Source organism: Geotrypetes seraphini, chromosome 1 (genome assembly GCF_902459505.1).
Source record: "Geotrypetes seraphini chromosome 1, aGeoSer1.1, whole genome shotgun sequence".
NCBI classification, from domain to species: Eukaryota; Metazoa; Chordata; class Amphibia; order Gymnophiona; family Dermophiidae; genus Geotrypetes; species Geotrypetes seraphini.
Genome location: NC_047084.1, coordinates 117,355,369 through 117,376,999, shown reverse-complemented (window position 1 = coordinate 117,376,999; position 21,631 = coordinate 117,355,369). Strand labels below are relative to the sequence as shown.

The 21,631-nt window shown below is 40.9% G+C and overlaps 1 protein-coding gene across 1 annotated transcript in view; it reads right to left on the bottom strand.

Moving 5' to 3' along the window:
* Positions 1-21,631, bottom strand: part of LOC117352678 (B-cell differentiation antigen CD72-like) — a 76,305-nt gene that overhangs the window by 39,046 nt on the left and 15,628 nt on the right. Inside the window, exon 4 of the mRNA XM_033929255.1 lies at positions 18,042-18,365. Coding sequence (XP_033785146.1) covers positions 18,042-18,365 — 324 coding nt within the window. The remainder of the gene's footprint in view (positions 1-18,041; positions 18,366-21,631) is intronic.

Below are 21,631 nucleotides of genomic sequence, written 5' to 3'. Positions count from 1 at the left end.
TAATTTCTAGAATAGTGCAGTGGTTAAAGCTACAGCCTGAGCATCCAGAAGTTGTGGGTTCAAACCCCCACTGCTCCTTGTGACCCTGGGCAAGTCACTTAATCCCCCTATTCTGCCAAACTTTGATGTCCACGCTGTAAGTGCCAGATTTCTAAATGCATGTGTAATTGCTAGAGGCATGTGAAAATGTTAGAGACATGTGTTACGGTTAGAGGCATGTACAACTGTCAGAGACATGTATGATTATTAGATGCATGTGTAATTATTAGATGCTTGTAATAGATACGTATGTGATTGCTAAACGCATGCTCCAGATACATAGGACACACGTGTTTGTTTACATCAAACGCAATCATTGAATGCATGGATTAGGCACATGCATTAGATGCATACTCTAGACACATACATTAGACCCACATATTAGACGCAGGAATGACTGTTGAACACATGTATTAGACATATGTATGTCTCAATTTGCGATAGTGAACTCCCCCAATTCAACCACCACTATCAACTTCTAACTACATCTTAAGAACTATATCAATCCGCCTAACAACCATACAAACTATAAATTGAGAATTTTAGAGAAACTAATACAGTTCTTGCGACAGGAAGAAACACACTACCCTGCAAACATGAATCTCCTCCTGATCTTATTGATCTATCTGATAAGCGGTAGCATCAAAGATGTTAACTCACTCTACCCACAATTACAATCAATCCACTACCCTGATCTATCGATCATGCACATCATTAACCCACAAGAAGATATAATAAATCACATTAATGCTCTCTCAAATAAAAGAAGACATCAACAAACCCATAAAAAAAGAATAAGGGAAGTAAAACCTATCAGAACCACTACCTCTACCAAACCTATCACATCCGCATCTATTCCCTGTGCATATCTTAATACTAGATCTGTCAGGAACAAGGCTTTCCTAATTAAAGATTGGATCATCAGCAAGCAAATAGCCTGCCTTTTTCTAACCAAAATATGGTTATTGTCTGGAGATGATCCAATAATAATTGATCTACATAAGAACATAAGCAATGCCTCCGCTGGGTCAGACCCGAGGTCCATCGTGCCCAGCAGTCCGCTCACGCGGTGGCCCAACAGGTCCAGGACCTGTGCAGAAATCCTCTATCTATACCCCCCTATCCCCTTTTCCAGCAGGAAATTGTCCAATCCTTTCTTGAACCCCAGTACCGTACTCTGCCCTATTACGTCCTCTGGAAGCGCATTCCAGGTGTCCACCACACGTTGGGTAAAGAAGAACTTCCTAGCATTCATTTTGAATCTGCCCCCTTCCAACTTTCTCAAATGCCCTCTTGTTCTTTTATGTTTTGAAAGTTTGAAGAATCTGTCCCTCTCTACTCTCTCTATGCCCTTCATGATCTTGTAAGTCTCTATCATATCCCCTCTAAGTCTCCTCTTCTACAGGGAAAAGAGACCCAGTTTCTCCAATCTTTCTATCTCTCCCTTTCTCTCTCTCTCTCTCTCTATTTCTGTCTCTCTCCCTTTCTCTCTCTCTCTCTCTCTTTCTGTCTCTCTCCACTCTCTCTATGCCCTTCATGATCTTGTAAGCCTCTATCATATCCCCTTTAAATCTCCTCTTCTCCAGGGAAAAGAGACCCAGTTTCTCCAATCTTTCTCTCTCTCCCTTTCTCTCTCTCTCTCTCTCTCTATTTCTGTCTCTCTCCCTTTCTCTCTCTCTTTCTGTCCCTCTCTACTCTCTCTATGCCCTTCATGATCTTGTAAGTCTCTATCATATCCCCTCTAAGTCTCCTCTTCTCCAGGGAAAAGAGACCCAGTTTCTCCAATCTTTCTCTCTCTCCCTTTCTCTCTCTCTCTCTCTATTTCTGTCTCTCTCCCTTTCTCTCTCTCTTTCTGTCCCTCTCCACTCTCTCTATGCCCTTCATGATCTTGTAAGTCTCTATCATATCCCCTCTTCTCCAGGGAAAAGAGACCCAGTTCCTCCAATCTTTCTCTCTCTCTCTCTCTCTCTCTCTCTCTCTCTCTATTTCTGTCTCTCTCCCTTTCTCTCTCTTTCTTTCTGTCTCTCTCTACTCTCTCTATGCCCTTCATGATCTTGTAAGCCTCTATCATATCCCCTTTAAGTCTCCTCTTCTCCAGGGAAAAGAGACCCAGTTTCTCCAATCTTTCTCTCTCCCTTTCTCTCTCTCTATTTCTGTCTCTCTCCCTTTCTCTCTCTCTCTTTCTGTCCCTCTCCACTCTCTCTATGCCCTTCATGATCTTGTAAGCCTCTATCATATCCCCTCTAAGTCTCCTCTTCTCCAGGGAAAAGAGACCCAGTTTCTCCAATCTTTCTCTCTCTCCCTTTCTCTCTCTCTCTCTCTCTCTATATTTCTGTCTCTCTCCCTTTCTCTCTCTCTTTCTGTCCCTCTCTACTCTCTCTATGCCCTTCATGATCTTGTAAGTCTCTATCATATCCCCTCTAAGTCTCCTCTTCTCCAGGGAAAAGAGACCCAGTTTCTCCAATCTTTCTCTCTCTCCCTTTCTCTCTCTCTCTCTCTATTTCTGTCTCTCTCCCTTTCTCTCTCTCTTTCTGTCCCTCTCCACTCTCTCTATGCCCTTCATGATCTTGTAAGTCTCTATCATATCCCCTCTAAGTCTCCTCTTCTCCAGGGAAAAGAGACCCAGTTCCTCCAATCTTTCTCTCTCTTTCTCTCTCTCTCTCTCTCTCTCTCTCTCTCTCTATTTCTGTCTCTCTCCCTTTCTCTCTCTTTCTTTCTGTCTCTCTCTACTCTCTCTATGCCCTTCATGATCTTGTAAGCCTCTATCATATCCCCTTTAAGTCTCCTCTTCTCCAGGGAAAAGAGACCCAGTTTCTCCAATCTTTCTCTCTCTCCCTTTCTCTCTCTCTATTTCTGTCTCTCTCCCTTTCTCTCTCTCTCTTTCTGTCCCTCTCCACTCTCTCTATGCCCTTCATGATCTTGTAAGCCTCTATCATATCCCCTCTAAGTCTCCTCTTCTCCAGGGAAAAGAGACCCAGTTCCTCCAATCTTTCTCTCTCTTTCTCTCTCTCTCTCTCTATTTCTGTCTCTCTCCCTTTCTCTCTCTCTTTCTGTCCCTCTCTACTCCCTCTATGCCCTTCATGAACTTGTAAGTCTCTATCATATCCCCTCTAAGTCTCCTCTTCTCCAGGGAAAAGAGACCCAGTTCCTCCAATCTTTCTCTCTCTCCCTTTCTCTCTCTCTCTCTCTCTCTCTCTCTCTATTTCTGTCTCTCTCCCTTTCTCTCTCTCTCTTTCTGTCTCTCTCAACTCTCTCTATGCCCTTCATGATCTTGTAAGCCTCTATCATATCCCCTTTAAGTCTCCTCTTCTCCAGGGAAAAGAGACCTAGTTTCTCCAATCTTTCTCTCTCTCTCTCTCTCTCTCTCTCTCTCTCTAATTCTGTCTCTCTCCCTTTCTCTCTCTCTCTTTCTGTCTCTCTCCACTCTCTCTATGCCCTTCATGATCTTGTAAGCCTCTATCATATCCCCTCTAAGTCTCCTCTTCTCCAGGGAAAAGAGACCCAGTTCCTCCAATCTTTCTCTCTCTTTCTCTCTCTCTCTATTTCTGTCTCTCTCCCTTTCTCTCTCTTTCTTTCTGTCCCTCTCTACTCTCTCTATGCCCTTCATGATCTTGTAAGCCTCTATCATATCCCCTCTAAGTCTTCTCTTCTCCAGGGAAAAGAGACCCAGTTCCTCCAATCTTTCTCTCTCTCCCTTTCTCTCTCTCTCTCTCTATTTCTGTCTCTCTCCCTTTCTCTCTCTCTCTTTCTGTCTCTCTCCACTCTCTCTATGCCCTTCATGATCTTGTAAGCCTCTATCATATCCCCCCTAAGTCTCCTCTTCTCCAGGGAAAAGAGACCCAGTTTCTCCAATCTTTCTCTCTCTCCCTTTCTCTCTCTCTCTCTATTTCTGTCTCTCTCCCTTTCTCTCTCTCTTTCTATCCCTCTCTACTCTCTCTATGCCCTTCATGATCTTGTAAGTCTCTATCATATCCCCTCTAAGTCTCCTCTTCTCCAGGGAAAAGAGACCCAGTTCCTCCAATCTTTCTCTCTCTCCCTTTCTCTCTCTCTCTCTCTCTCTATTTCTGTCTCTCTCCCTTTCTCTCTCTCTCTCTTTCTGTCCCTCTCTACTCTCTCTATGCCCTTCATGATCTTGTAAGCCTCTATCATATCCCCTCTAAGTCTCCTCTTCTCCAGGGAAAAGAGACCCAGTTCCTCCAATCTTTCTCTCTCTTTCTCTCTCTCTCTCTCTCTCTGTCTCTCTCCCTTTCTCTCTCTCTCTTTCTGTCCCTCTCTACTCTCTCTATGCCCTTCATGATCTTGTAAGACTCTATCATATCCCCCCTAAGTCTCCTCTTCTCCAGGGAAAAGAGTCCCAGTTTCTCCAATCTCTCGGCGTATGAAAAGTTTTCCATCCCTTTTATCAGACGTGTCGCTCTCCTCTGAACCCTCTGAAGTAACGCCATATCCTTCTTAAGGTACGGCGACCAATATTGGACGCAGTACTCCAGATGCAGACGCACCATCGCCCGATACAACGGCAGGATAACTTCTTTCGTTCTGGTAGTAATACCCTTCTTGATTATACCTAGCATTCTGTTCGCTCTCTTAGCGGCGGCTGCACACTGTGCCGTCGGCTTCATTGTCATGTCCACCATTACCCCCAAGTCCCTTTCTTGGGTACTCTCATTTAATAAGATCCCTCCCATCGTGTAGTTGTACCTCGGGTTTCTGCTTCCCACCTGTACTACTTTACATTTCTCAACGTTGAACTTCATCTGCCATCTCATCGCCCATTCCCCTAGTTTGTTTAAGTCCCTTTGCAATTCTTCGCAGTCCTCTTTAGTCCGAGCTCCACTAAAGAGTTTGGTGTCATCCACAAATTTTATTATCTCACACTTCATCCCTGTTTCTAGATCATTTATGAATATATTGAATAGCAGCGGCCCGAGCACCGAGCCCTACAGGACACCACTCGTGACCCTCCTCCAGTCCGAGTAGTGGCCCTTTACTCCTACCCTCTGTTTCCTTCCCGCCAACCAGTTTCTGATCCATCTATGTACGTCTCCTTCCACCTCATGGCTCTTCAGTTTCCGGAGTAGACGTTCATGAGGCACCTTGTCAAAGGCTTTTTGGAAATCTAGGTATATGATATCTATGGGGTCTCCTTTGTCCATCCGTTTGTTAATGGATCTTACCAGATCATTTTAAAATCCTTACGCTAAACCGCGAGGGAAAAAAGGAGGAGGATTAGCAATTATTCTTAAAGAAGGATTTGAGTTTGAACTATTGGATTCCAAAATGACCAACCAACTAAAAATTTTAGCCTGTAAAATCAGTAACAATCAACTAGAAGAATCCCTATCTTGCATACTATTCTATGTCCCACCAAAAAGCTGGCCAAAAGCCAAAGAGGACTTCTGTGAATTTGTCCTACATAATTCAATTGGTCCTTCCTACAATATCATTGCAGGAGACATAAACATACACTTAGATGAAGAGGACAATACAGACACGAAAGAGTTTAAAAACTTTCTATCCCTACTCAACTACAGCCTCCCTGTACCCACACAAACACATGAAAAAGGCCATCATTTAGATGTGGTAGCCTTGTCCACAAAGGAAATCCTAGACCCTGTCATCTATCTACCTGAAGGCACCTGATGTCACGATAACTGGTCTGACCATTTTATTGACTATTTCAAGTTAATCTGGTCTCATCAAAAATCTAGAACACGTCCGATGATAAAAAGAGAACATCAAACAAGAGGTTATATTAATCCAGAAGAATACTGGTCACAATATGAACTGCAAGCGGAGATAGATGAAGGAGTCGATTTCTGGGATCACTGGACGACAACCAGCACATCCATTTTAGATATAATTGCCCCTAAACGTAATAGCAAAAGTAATGCAAATAAATATAACAAATGGTTTGACACCGAACTTCTAAAAACGAAACAACTAGCTAGACGACGAAAGAATTTGGAAAAAAACAGGAGAATTGACAGACCGCAACAAATGGAGAGCTAACATAAAAATCTACAAACAACTGATAAAAAACAAACATAAAGCATTCTACTCCACCAAAATCAACTTATCTTGCAACGATTCACAAGGAATCAATACAAAAGAGCTGTTTAACTTGATCACAAATTTATTTGACACCACTCGCTACACTCTACCCGTACACAACATCAAGTTACCCTCTGCGAATGATTTAGCACTACATTTCGATTTAAAAATTAAAAACCTAAGAAACAACTGTTCAACAAATGACCCTAGCAATCATCAAATAGCTAATATATAAGGAAATGAAATACCAGCAGATATGATCTGGAGTTCCTTTCAAGACTTAGAATGGAATAACTATACCAAACTTTATAACAAATACTCTAAATCATATTGTGTTCTGGACTCATGTCCCCACGGAAATTATGAAAGCGGCGCCATTAGAATTTAAACTATCGTTGCTGCACTACTTAGCCCATAACCTAAAAAATGGGAAGTTCCTCACTAATAACGGTCACATAATAATAACCCCAATCCTAAAAATAGTAAGGAATCATCAGCTCTAGTAACCAACTATAGACCAGTAGCATCCATTCCATTTATTGTAAAAATCATGGAAGGACTGGTAAACACCAAGTTGATGGAATATTTTAATCAGTTCTCTCTCTTACATGAAACCCAATCCGGTTTTAGACCTTTATTCAGTATGGAGACAGTAATTGCGGCTATCTTAGATAATTGTTTAGCAAGGGCCTCAATGCCCTGATCATGCAATTTGATATGAGCTCTGCCCTTGATCTAGTAGACCATGGGAAAATGCTACAATGCCTAGACACTATTGGTATCAGGGATGAGGTGTTGAACTGGTTTTGTGGCTTCCTTATGTCCCATACCTATCAGGTACGTTTCAATTATGATCTCTCCAATACCTGGAGCAATCCATCCGGTGTACCGTAAAGGTCACCGCTATCCCCATTGCTTTTCAATGTTTACATGTCCTCACTGGGCGTGCAATTAACCCAGCTAGGGATAAAATTATTCAGTTACGCAGATGACTTTACAAAAATCATCCCATTTGCTAACTCTATCTTGGAAAATATTCCCAAGGCATCTGAAGTTATAAATTTGATGGAGCAATGGATGACTGACTTCAAGCTCAAACTTAATTCAGAAAAAACGAAATTTTTCGTTGCTTCGCCACATCCGCTTGACACCAAAACACCACTATGCATCAATAAACTTAGTTGCCCTATTCAGTCTTCCATAAAGATACTGGGTATAACCCTGTATCAATGCCTAACCATGAAAGACCAAGTAGACTCCTTAATCAGAAAGGGTTTTTTCACTCTCTGGAAACTTAGATCCATTAAATCATATTTTGATACGTCAGCATTCAGAATCCTGGTACAATCCCTCGTACTAAGTCAACTTGATTACTGTAACATCGCCTATTTAGCAATTTCCCAAAAGAATATGCGATGTTTACAATTGATGCAAAATGCAGCGGTCAGACTAATCTTTGATCACGTGGCACCTTACTACCAACAGTTGCACTGGCTACTGATGGAAGCACGCGTAAAGTTTAAGTTCGCCTGCCTCTGCTTTAAAGTACTACCAGATGGATGCTGGGCTGTATAAAGAGAGGTGTAGTCAGTAGAAGGAAGAAAGTGTTGATGCCCCTGTACAGGTCATTGGTAAGGCCCCACTTGGAGTATTGTGTTCAGTTTTGGAGACCGTATCTAGCGAAGGACATAAGAAGACTTGAGGCGGTCCAGAGGAGGGCGACGAAAATGATAGGAGGCTTGCGCCAGAAGACGTATGAGGAGAGACTGGAAGCCCTGAATATGTATACCCTAGAGGAAAGGAGAGACAGGGGAGATATGATTCAGACGTTCAAATAGTTGAAGGGTATTAACGTAGAACAAAATCTTTTTCAGAGAAAGGAAAATGGTAAAACCAGAGGACATAATTTGAGGTTGACGGGTGGTAGATTCAGGGGCAATGTTAGGAAATTCTACTTTACGGAGAGGGTGGTAGATGCCTGGAATGCGCTCCTGAGAGAGGTGGTGGAGAGTAAAACTGTGACTGAGTTCAAAGAAGCGTGGGATGAACACAGAAGATTTAGAATCAGAAAATAATATTAAAGATTGAACTAAGGCCAGTACTGGGCAGACTTGCACGGTCTGTGTCTGTATATGGCCGTTTGGTGGAGGATGGGCTGGGGAGGGCTTCAATGGCTGGGAGGGTGTAGATGGGCTAGAGAAAGTCTTAACAGAGATTTTGGCAGTTGGAACCCAAGCACATTACCGGGTAAAGCTTTGGATTCTTGCCCAGAAATAGCTAAGAAGAAAAAATAAAAAAATTTAAATTTAATCAGGTTGGGCAGACTGGATGGACCATTCGGGTCTTTATCTGCCGTCATCTACTATGTTACTATGTTGCAGACTAGCCCCTAAATACATAACTGACCTTTTCTCCTTCTCAGCCAACAGACACAAGAGAAGCTCACATTCCAACTTCGTGTGTCTCCCAGTTAGACACACTGAAAAAATACCATGAACACCTTCTCTCACATCAGGCAGCATTATGGGGTAAAGATCTAGAACAATTGCTTTCGCCCGCTACTTATGAGGAATTCAGGAAGTGCCTAAAAACACATCTGTTCCTGAAGTATCTAGACAACTGACCCGTACATCTCTTTTTCCTCAATAACAGTTATCTTGACCTATTAACCACTATCTTTCACCTCTTTTAAGTTCAATCAATTTGTATCCTTCTTTGAATCTTTTGTAAACCGCATAGAACTTCACAGTACTGCGGTATATAGACTGTTATTATTATTATTATTATTGCCCCAGGTACATTAGATAGATAGTGAGCCCACTGGAACAGACAGGGAAATGCTTGAGTACCACAAGAAATTCATATAAACCATTCTGAGCTCCCCTGGAAGAATGGTATAGAAAACTGAATGAATAAATAGTGTGAAGAGTTTCAGCCTCTGATAACCAGAGCTGGTATTGTGATGTCACAATGCCTCATTCCACCAATAAGAGCCAACCTCATCAGTGATGTCACAATGGCTTCATTGTCCTATACTTGGCTCACTTTTACTACATTTTGATTTCTAGAGTGGTGCAGTGGTTAACGCTACAGCCTCAGCACCCTGAGGTTGTAGATTCAAATCCCACGCTGCTCCTTGTGACCTTGGGCAAGTCACTTAATCCACCCATTGCTGCAGGTACATTATAGAATGTGATCCCACCAGGACAGACAAGGAAAAATGCTTGAGTACCTGAATAAATTCATGTAAACCATTCGGAGCTCCCCTGGGAAAACAGTATAGAAAACTGAATAAATAAATAGTGTGAAAAGTAACAGCCTCTGATAACCAGAGCTGGTATTGTGATGTCATAATGCCTCATTCCACCAATAAGAGCCAACCTCATCTGTGATGTCACAATAGCTTCATTGTCTTATACTTGGCTCATTGTTAGTACATTTTGATTTCTAGAATGGTGCAATGGTTAAAGCTACAGCCTCGACACCCTGAGGTTGTGGGTTCAAACCCACGCTGCTCCCTGTGACCCTGGGCAAGTCACTTAATCTCCCATTACCCCAGGTACATTAGATAGTGTGTGAGCCCACCAGGACAGATGGGGAAAAAGGCTTGAGTACCTGAGTGTAAACCACTTAGGCTATAAGTGGTATATAAATACTTAAATAAATAATTGCCATTTAAGTGTGAGTGCATACTTTACAGATATGCCCTGCTAATGACTGAACTTAAGCTTGCTTGCTCTGAATTGGTAGCATGGAATGTTGCTTCTCTTTGGGTTTTTCCAGGTACTGGTGACTTGTATTGGCCACCATGAAGACGGGCTATTGGGTTAGATCAGCAGTCTCCAACTCAAGCCCTTTGCAGGGCCACATTTTGGATTTGTTGGTACTTGGTGGGCCGCAGAAAAAATAGTTAATGTCTTATTAAAGAAATGATAATTTTGCATGAGGTAAAACTCTTTATAGTTTCTAAATCTTTCCTTTTGGCTAAGTCTTGATAATAATATTGTCATTTATAGCTAAAGAGACATACGATCAAGAAACTGTTTTATTTTACTTTTGTGATTATGATAAACATACTGAGGGCCTCAAAATAGTACCTGGCAGGCCGCATGTGGTCCCCAGACCGCAAGTTTTAGACCACTGGGCTAGATGGACCATCGATCTGACCCAGGATGACTATTCTTATGTTCTTATGTGAGCTAAGTATAGGACAATCAATCCATTGTGACATCACTGCTGAGGTTGGCTCTTAGGCATTGGTGGAATAAGGCATTATGACATCACAATCTCAGCTCTGGAATGTTGCTATTCTTTGGGTTTCTGCCAGGTACTTGGGATCTAGATTGACCACTGTTGGAAACAGGATACTGGGCTTGTGGGACCTTCAGCCTGTCCCAGTATGACAACTAATGCTCTTATGTGAGCCAAGTCTAGGACAAATGAAGCCATTGTGACATCACTGATGGGGTTGATTCTTAGGTATTGGTGGAATGAGGCATTATGACATCACAATCTCAACTATGGAATGTTGCTACTATTTGGGCTTTTGCCAGGTACTGGTGACCTGGATTGGCCACCATGAAGATGGGCTACTGGGCTAGATAGACCATCAGTATGACCCAGTAAGGCTATTCTTATGTTCTTAATCTATTTATAATATTTTTATACCTGCTTTCTGATAATTCACTTAAAATAGTTTACATTCTGCGAGTGGTGGAGAAGCATGGCAATACCTGTTACCTTGGGACAGTGCCAACTAGAGGTTAGACTGAAATTGCATTTTTTTTTAAATCTACTGACAGATGACTGGGACTTCCGGTGGAACCTGCAACTAAGAAAGTTTCACTTTACTGAGCTCTGTCTTAAGCAAATGTCCCCCACCCCCAAAGCACTTTTCTGGCAAGAGGACTTCCATTGTGATAGCCCGTTGAAGTGGAGAAAGATAGTGGAAGGTATCCTTTAAAGCTCACATTGCATGGGGAAACAGAGGTCCCCATTGCAATGCTGCCATGAGACAGGTAGGAATCACAGACAGCAGCAAAAAAAGGTGTGATGGACCTTCAAAGTAACTAACTTTTTCCAGCACTGGACTAACAATCATATGCAATAAGATATGTATAAATAATTGAAAAGGGGGGAGGGAGTCTCAGTGTGAAGGAACAGTGAAGAGAGAAAAAATCTCCAGCACTCACATACTCAGGTGAAGGTCTAATAACCTCCACCTGCACACCATCAACGAGTCCCTCCTGTGTGCATCCACCAACCAAATCACAAAATAAAGTGAGAACATAAAATGCAACAGTGATAATAATAGATCACATATTCACAGTGCTGGAACAAAGAAAACTACTTTGAAGGTCCCCCCCCAGCTGACTCCCAGAATCAAAAAAAAAGAAAAAACTTAGGCAAGGCAACACAGTGAACTGCCAAGTCAGATGAAATTCAGGATAAGGTTCAACCAGCCCGGTTTCGGGGACTCTAGGTCCCTTCCTAAACCTAAACTAAACTAAACTAAACCTTAAGTTTATATACCGCATCATCTCCATGGATGTTGTGGAGCTCGGCACGGTTTACAAGAACTTAAAATATAGGAAGAGAAGGAAAAAAAAGGTTTACATGAACTTATATATAGAAGAGAAGAGTAAGGGGGGATAGAATTACATTTTAGTGAAAAGCCAGGTTTTCAGTTGCTTGTGGAATAATTGGAGGGAGCCCAGGTTCTGCAGTGGGGTAGTAAGGTCGTTCCAGTCGTTCCAAAGACCTATGATTCTGAAGAGAAGGGATTTTCCCAGTTTGCCTGCATAGCGAATACCGTGTAGAGAGGGGAAGGATAGTTCATACCTTTGGGTGGGTCTGGTAGAGTCAAGAGTCGAGGAGTTATAAGATAGTGGGATTAAGGGAGGAAGGATGCCTTGAATGACCTTAAAAGCCAGGCAGGAGCATTTGAAATAGATTCTGGAAATCACTGGGAGCCAGTGAAGTTTGGCTAGGAGTGGGGAGACATGGTCAGGCTTGCGTTTTGCAAAGATCAACTTGGCTGCAGTATTCTGGATTAGCTGGAGTCTTTGAAGACTTTTTTTTTTGATAGGCTTAAGTAGATGGCATTGCAGTAGTCTAGTTTGGAGAGGATGATGGATTGGACAAGGACGGCGAAATGTTGTTGGCGAAAATAGGATCTTACTTTCCTCAGCATGTGGAGGCTGAAAAAGCATGATTTAGCCAAGGAGTTGAGGTGGTAATTGAGGGAGAGAGAAGAATCGATAATGATGCCAAGGACCTTGCTTGAGAACTCAAGTTGCAGTGCAGCGCCTGAGGGTAGTGCAAAGAGGGTGGGCAGGTGTTCTAATTTTGGGCCGAGTCAGAGTAATTTTGTTTTTGATTCATTCAATTTCATCTGTACCGAGAAGGACCAGGAATGGAGTCTCATTATGCAAGCTGTAATGTTCTCGTGGAGGTTGGTGAGGTTCTGGTCTGTCTCAAGGAGGACAAGGATGTCATCAGCGTATGTGTAGATTGTTTCAAGGGGGAATAATTGGAGGAGTTTCAGGGAGGACATATAGATGTTAAAGAGAATAGAGAATAGGGGATAGGGGTGATCCCTGAGGGACACTGCAAGATGGTGTCCAAGGAACGGACATGGTGCCATTTGTGTTGACAGTATAGGAGCGAGAGTGTAGGAAGTTTGAGAACCACTTTAGGACAGTGGAGTCAATTCCTAACTCGGAAAGTTGATAAAGTAGTATGTCGTGATGGACAACATCGAAAGCTGCAGAGAGATCAAATTGTAATAGGACAGCGAATTTGTTACGAGAATGTAGTTGTTGCACCTTAGAAATTAAGGAAACTAGGAGGGATTCAGTGCTGAAGCTGGGCCTGAAGCCATATTGGTAGGGATGGAGGATGGAGAATCTCTCTAGGTAAGAAGAGAGCTGGGTGGCGACTATGGCCTCTAGCAGTTTAGTTAGGAGAGGGATATTTGCTATGAGGCGGTAGTTAGATGGTAAGGAAGGGTCGAGATCGGCTTTTTTCAGAAGAGGGGACAAGGCAATGTGTCCCATTTCTGTGGAGAACAGGCCCGATAGTAAAGCAGAATTTATAAGCCTGGTAAGGGAGGAGATGGCCTGCGCGGGAATGTTTTTGTAAAGGTAGTAAGGGAAAGGATCCAGGATGCAATTGCAGGATTTCAGTTTGAGACAGAGTTTAGAGATCTGGGATTCGGATACGAGTTCAAAGGTAGTCCAGGATCTATCAGCAGGGATAGGGTTGGAGTCGTTGGGAGGCAGAGAATTGTAAGAGAGTGCTGGGGGGAAAGAACTCCGTAAAGAACCTGTAACTTTAAACGGACAGCACTCATTCAGCCATGAGCGGCAAGTGAAGCAAACAAGCCAGCATGGAGAGAGGGAGGAACCAGGTAGGTGCAGCAGCTGAATAGTGATGGTGCCTCACAGACTCTTCTGCATGTGTGATCTTGCTGCAAAAAGCTCCTAGCTCTCAGAGAATGAGTACATTTCCTTGACGTTAGCGTAGCAGACTTGGAGGAGCTGATGGAGACAGAGAAGTACACAGAGGAGACCTACAGGGATGTTATAGAGAAGTCCCACTCCAGTCTGGTAACCACTTGCTGCCTTGGAGGAGAGAGGTCTCCTAGAAAAACATCACCCTGATGAAGTAGGAAATAATCCTGTAGTTAGGACCTGCCCACCAGGGGATGCAATATCCTCTTGCACCAAGGATGTGTCTCCAGGGGCCTCTGCCCAGGAGCGAAGGGTTAGGACAGCTGTTGTAGTTGGTGATTCGATCATTAGGCAATGACATAGGAAAATGTGGGAGGGAGGTTCTGGAAGCAAAATTTAGGCTTTTAGGTAGAAAACTGAAATCCAGATCCTCCAGGGTAGCATTTTCAGAAATTCTCCCAGTTCCACGCACAGGACCCAAGAGGCAGGCAGAGCTCCAAAGTCTCAATGCGTGTTTGAGATGATGGTGCAGGGATGAAGGATTTAGATTTGTTAGGAACTGAGCAACCTTCTGGGAAAGAGGAAGCTTGTTCCAAAAAGATTACATTACATTACATTAGTGACTTCTATTCCGCCTTTACCTTGCAGTTCCCGATTAAGGATGGATTCCACCTTAATCGTAATGGAACCAGGCTGCTGGTGCTAATGTTTAAAAAGGAGACAGAGCAGCTTGTAAACTGAGATGCGGGGGAAACCTGACAGTTGCCCAGTAGCGGATGCTTCAGTGTGAGGTATCCTTGAAGGATTCTATTGAAACAGGATATTTAGGGAGTCCCAGTAGAGAGTTTTTAATAATGGTGAAAGAAAGCCAGGAGGGATTAAGAGGAAGGCAGAGTGAGCCACCCAAATTTTCCCTATCTTCTCAGCAGTCTGTAGTTACAAGAAAAAAACACAATTTGAAGTGTCTGTATAAAAAATCTAGAAGCCTAAAAAATAAACTAGGAGAGTTAGAGAATATAGCACTGAATGATGAGATAGATATAATAGGTATCTGGCGGAAGGAGGACAATCAATGGGACACTGTATTACTTGGGTACAAATTATATCGCAAGGATAGAGTGGATCAAATTGGAGGGGGGCGGGGGGTACGCTAAATGTTAAAGAGAGAACTGAATCAAATCAAATAAACATTCTGCATGACATAGATAGCAGTGTGGAATCCTTGTGGATAGAAATTCCATCTGTGAAGGGAAGGAATATAGAGGTTGGGTTCTTCTACCGTCCCCCGGGACAAAATGAGCAGAAAGATGAAGAAATGTTTTCAGAGATCAGGAAAGCTGGAAAATTGGGCAACAGTATACTAATGGGTGATTTCAATTACTATATCAAAATGAGAAGCATAATTTATAAATCATCAATAAAAAAACCAGTAATGCTAGTCCAGTCTATTTCCATTTCTAGACCGAGTTTTCTAAATTGCAAATATGAAGAAACCAATGATAAGAGCTTACAAAATCCAACATCCCAACAGGCAGCCTGAAAAGAAATCAATCGATGCAAAAACTTCTTATAAATACATCCTCATACCGATGGAAAAGTAAAAATAGAAGTAATCCATAAAGGGCGATTTGTAGTACAGAAACTAAATTAAGCCATTAAATATCCCAGGATTTTTCCTTGCAGAGCTTTATAGCATAAAATTCCAAACTTAAACATAACCCTGGCCTCAAAAGGACTCTATAGTATCGTGAAATGTGGTCCAATTTCTTCAGATTGAAAATTAGGCGAACCGCATCAATATCTGTTTAGGTTCTTATGATAACCTGCCAAATAGACAGAATTACAGTAATCCAAGATGCTGAGCACCAAAGACTTCAGGGCAGAAAATACTGCTAATAAATCAATGAGGAGCACCAAAAGATTGTTTGGAGAAGAAAAAAAAAACCTTAATTGAAAGGCTTCATGGGTCTTAAAAAAACTCCTGCTACTCAATAGTTCAATACCCCTTATGACTGGATAAACACTGCAAATGTCCACACTGTGAGTTTAAAGTCCCAAATTAATAGTTCCCTGAGGTTCAAATCCTAGAAGACAGTGCCAATCCATAAATGTGCCGATAGTGCTGGGATTTGAACCCACTCCTGCTATATAGGCCCCCCTTCTACAAAACTGACATCGGGGAAGACTTCCGGTCGGCTATGTGTGCTGGGGCAGGGCAGGCAGGAAATAGAAGATGAGCCTCGCAGCTCGAGCTCCATTTGGCTGAGAAAGTTGCTGGTAATTTGCTTGCAGATGAAGGCTGGGAGGCAAACGTGGAACACAAAAGGGGGGAGGGAGTGCGTTTCTCGACAGTTGTAAACTGCTACAACTCTAGGTAAAACTGTTCTTTTATTGGAGTGGGGATGGGTGGGATTTCTGTCCCCGCGCAACTCTCTAGATGGAACTCCTCTCGTATGAGGAAAGACTAAAATGGTTAGAGCTGTTTAGCTTGGAAAAGAGATGGCTGAGGGGAGATAGGACTGAAGTCTACAAATCCTGAGTAGAGTAGAACGAAGTGGATTGATTTTTTGCTCCGTCAAAAATTACAAAGACTAGGGAAAACTTTTAAAACCAATAGGAGGAAATTTTTTTTCACTGAGACAATAGTTAAGGTCTGGAACGGGTTACCAGAGGATGTGGTAAGAGCGGATAGCATAGCTGGTTTTAAGAAAGGTTTGGGCAAGTTCCTGGAGGCAAAGTCCATAGTCTGTTATTGAGAAATTCATGGGGGAAGCCACTGCTTGCCCTGGATCGGCAGCCTGGAATGCTGCTACTCCTTGGGATTCTAGAATCTTGTTACTCTCTGGGATTCTGGAATCTTGCTATTCTTTAGGATTCTGTATGGAATGTTGCTACTCCTTGGGTTTTGGCCAGGTACTAGGGACCTGGATTGGCCACTGTGAGAACGGGCTACTTGGCTTGATGGACCATTGGTCTGACCCAGTAAGGCCAGTCTTATGTTCTTATTCTTTTGTGATAGACAATATATCAAGATTTTAATAAACTTGGAACCATGAATGAGCGTCAGAGCATTTACCTCACTGGCCTGCTCTTCCTCGGTTTAGTAAAACCCAACGTAAATGCTATCTAGATGGCCAGGAGTCACTCCTGAATGGTTAACTAGCACTAAATATCAGGGAGAAAGAAATTTTCCTTAGAAAAATTTTAAATGGGAAGATTTGAATTGCAATGTCTAACCTCAGGGGTTTCTCAAGATTTTCACGTCATTTACCTTATTCAATCCTTTTCTGTAACTGGTTATGATATTAGTATGTGGACTGGGCTATACACATTTTATTTATGATGATTTGCTATTTGCCCTTTTTGAGCATGATTGAAATAATATTTATGCTATTGTTTTATCATTAGCAAAAGTTGGATGCAGAGTTAATTTTCCTGAAGATAAATTCAGAAAACAAGACTTGTTCTGGATAGGAGGGTCAAATAGTCAAAGGCATCCAAGGACCTTTTGATGGATGACTTCGTCATTCAATTTGCTGAGAGTATAAAAAGGGCTTGGGATTGCACTGGCTTTAAAAAGTAGGAAAATCTTTTGCAGCCTGCAACTTGTTCAACCTGATTTAAATGAATTTCTACAGACAGTGATCAATTTCAAGTTGGATCCTCACAAAAGTATTTATATTGAGTTGCCTAAGAGACCTCTTGATTGCAGTTTTCACCAAGATAGATAAGAACTATACAACTGGTTAAAACCATATCACTGCTTTTGTAATTACACTTGCTCCATGTTCAGCTGTGAGCAATGTTTAAGAGTGGGGGAGTGGCCTAATGGTTAGAGCAACTGCCTCAGCAACCTGAGGTTGTGAGTTCAATTCCTACTGCAGGTCCTGGGCAAGTCACTTAACACTTCATTGATCCTCCTGGTAAAGGGGATGGGGCTTGATATATTGTTTTTTCAGTGTTGTTACAATCAAAGTGGTTTACAAGCCACTTTGATTGTAACAACACAGAAAAGGCAATATATCATACCCCATCCCCTTTACCCTTTATTATTTTCAGAATTATTTAAGGTATGGCCCCAGAGTGTGTTCTTATAATAGATTATGTTCCAAGAAGAGCTTTATGCTCTCATATTATTTTATGGGCAATTCCACTGTGTATCGAACATCATACCTTTGTTAGGTATGGCGCCATCTGGGTTACAGATGAAAATTATAAATCTTTGAAAATCTGATTATTATCACTAATCAGTTCCTATGAGCGTTAGAGCTTTTGCCTGCGCTACAACCCTCCACCGCAGCTTTGTAAAAAAGGGGCCTATATGAGGAAAAGATGCAGCCCTTGCTGTGCTTGTGAGTATCTGAAATCTGAATCCGACAAATCACATTAGTCAATTTAAGTATCTTTAAGACTTCTGTATCTAAATAACTTCACTGAACAGGGTTCCAAAGTATGTGTATTCTTAAAATATCTGAGATGCTGCCATGAACATACCTGGTAAGGCAGCCAACTGTTTTTTCATATTTTCTAATAATGAATTCAGTTCATCCCGTTCTTTTTTTATAGTTTCCAAATTATTCTTTAGTTTATCCATAGTTTCACTAGCATTCCTACTCGTGTCAACCAGTTGTCTCCGAGTGGCAATCAGCTCTTGAAGAACTTGTTCCAGGCTGACCCTGGTTTCTGTTAATTTCATTTCGGATTCCTGAAGTTCATTCTGGGTATCCTTCAGGTCCCTATCTCTTAGCCTCATGCTTTGGGAGAAGTTATTGTTCAAGATTTCATGACCTTCAGACATTTGTTGAGAAATCTGCATAACTGGAATTCAGAAAGAAACCTGTTAGAGAAACATCCAAACTTGGAAGGTAGTTGCGTTTCTCTTAGCTTGATCAAATTTAGAAACATTTTATGTTAATACATTTCTAAAATAGCTGCCTATTCCTGAAGATTGATGGCATGAAAGCCTGAAGATAAATGTATACAATAAGAGAGGTTTTCTCTGTCCCCTGTCTTTATCATACAGCAATGAGTGTACAGTATCTCAATCTCTTCACTCATCCAAAGGCAGGGCTAGTGTTAGGGATGGACAAACAAGGCAATTGACCTTGGTGTCTCTGTCACAGGGGGCCCCATACTTGCCTGAAGTTGAAGGAAGGGGCAGCCTGCAAGAAAGCTTCATGGTTCCTTCCATAGCGTCTGCCCTGGGCCCTATCCACAGTCTGTAGACTGTACTTACTGCCTATCTGACTTGCTCGATTGGAGTCCACTGCTTTGAAATTCACTACCCAAGCAGATATAATGTGAAAATTCTCTTATAGAAGTCAAATCTGCACTAAAAACATTTCTTTGTAACAGGGATAAGTGATGGGCACGGCTGCCACTGGGCCTGCTTCCTATAAGCTCTCTCTCTCTCCTAATAATAATAATAACTTTATTCTTGTATACCGCCACACCACATAGTTCTAGGTGGTTCACATCAAAGAAGACTGAACAATCAGTGAAAATAAAAATATTAGAGATATACAAGAAATGAAAATGAATTATCAAGTTACATTTTCTGAAAGAATAATAAGACTGAGCTTGAGGAATAATTATACTCAACCAGGTATTAATTTTACCTGCCTGAAATGCATATGTTTTATCCAAAAACCTCTTATAATAATAATAATAATAATTTATTTTTTATATACTGCTATACCATAAAGTTTGAAGTAGTTTACAAGGACAATTATAATAGTGGGGTTCTGCTTCCTCCCTTTTCCCTTCTAGCAAGTTTAACTTCTAAATTTATATTAGGAAAAATGGTAGGAGCTTCTTCCAACTACAGCGAGATGTGGACATGTCCAGTTGAAGAAGTTGAAAAGACAGCTTGCAGGCTGCTTGAGAGAGAAATAGAGGCAGAGGCAGATACCTTGGTGTGGTCCAGTAGAGAGCTTGCTACAAACTGGAGAACTGCCAGCAGGGACCTATTTGAATGACCCAAGTGAAATGCTAATGCTCATAGATACGTATCTTGTGACTGTCCTGTATCTATTTGTGTTATTCAGATACCCCATGACCTGGGCCACCTAAACTAACTCAAATATCTGCAAGGATAACCCTACCCTTTAATTTCATAGGTCAAATAACACCTGTGACCCATTAATGCTAATTATATTTGAGTCTCTCTGTTCACATTCCTCAACTCAAAATGTATAACTTTAACTTATGGCTCCTTTTATTGAATTTCAGTAGAGCCTAACGGTTTGAATGGTTATATTGATTGGAAATCTTTTATATGATCTTTTTAAGTAATATGCATAGTTTATTTATGTTGTTAACTTATATGATTGCACTTTATGGTCACTTTGGTATTTTATATTTTAGCATTATGTATAGGCTTTTATTTTTTGGCACATCTGGCACCTTAAAGTCACTCTAGCATTATGGGTAGTCATTTATTTGCAGCAATTACCCCACTTAGGATACATACGGCACTATTGCACTTTGAGTCTTCCGGTGTGTGTTTGTGTGCATTGATTGATTAAAGCATTCGTAGTTCCTGTTTGATTTTTGTGTGAGTGGGGAGTGTTTTTGCATCTTTTTTATAGGTTATATGTGTATGAGTGGGTGTTTGATTGCAGTGGCTTTTCGGAAGTGCCGGTATTTGGGCGTCACGGGGTAACTTTCTAAACACGCATGCGTGGTGTTCTCGAGGATTGGTAACGCGCATGCGTTGCGTAGTATAAATGACACAGGACTACTGCGGGCGAATGCATAGCTCCTGCCCCGTAAATGAGAGGAAGCCAAAAATAAGGTGGGTGCATCAGAGTTAACTGCTAAAGAATGAGTGTTGTTTCAGTCATTATCTTTTAAAGATTTTAAGATGAGATGTATTTAGAATGTGTTTTTTTTTTTTTAATTTTATTTATTGAATTTTTCAATTTTTACAATAGTTGAAATTCAAGTGATATAATTAATTACTATATATCATTGTATCTATCATTAATACAACTTAATTTATAAACAGTATATATTATATATAATCAAAAGTTATACATCCCTCCCCTTTTTCCAATTAATGATTCTAAAAATTATACATGTCCCTCCCCTTTTCTATATAAGTATTATAATTGTGCTAAGAAATCTAATCATTAGAATAATTAGTCAATGGTTGCCAAATTTTATTGAAATTATGAATGTTCCCGTGTTGTAATGCTATTACTTTTTCCATTTTGTATATATGACAGACAGAGTTCCACCAGAACGTATAATTTAATTTGGTATAGTCTCTCCAATTCTGAGTTATTTGTTGCATGGCGACTCCTGTCAATATTAATAGTATTTATAAAAAATTTAGAATGTGTTTTAATGAGCGCTTGATCACTTGGTTTCTAGTCACTATGGGATTTAATTTGAACAGTTTCTCAACATTAAATGGGTAGTCGTTTGAACTGTGTGTTTTAGATAGTCATTAAGCATTGAAGGTTCTTGAAGATATATTTAAGTAAATCAATTTAAGGTTTTAGGTGAAAGTTAAGTTTGAATCATATTTTATGGTTTAATTGTGAGTAGGTGGTTGTATCAATTGAGGAGTTTTGATGGATTAAGGAGTTTTTCACTTATTATATATTCACTGGCCGGGTGCTGTATTTTATTGACACTATTGATTGAGATTCATTATTATTTATTATTTATTTATAACTATGGTTTCCTATATTGATCCATTTACTGATGAGATATTTCAATTTCAGTTTTAATTAGTTATTTTCTGGATTGATGTTTTCAGTTAATCAACCAAGGGGCAGCATTTGCTTTTTGGTTTTATAGTGGTGTAAAGATTGTTAAGTACTGTATTTTTGATAAATAATTCATGAATTCATATGTATTTTAGGAATTGAGGTTATATGAATTGAGAATCTCATTAATTTATGATGCAAAGATCATTACTATAGGATTGAGGGTGTTTAACATGCATTAGTTCTAAACTAAACTAAACCTTAAATTTATATACCGCATCATCTCCACGGAAGTAGAACTCGGCACGGTTTAAATCATCTGAAACTTTTTAGTTTTGTGTTTATTTATTAGTTTATAGTAAACTA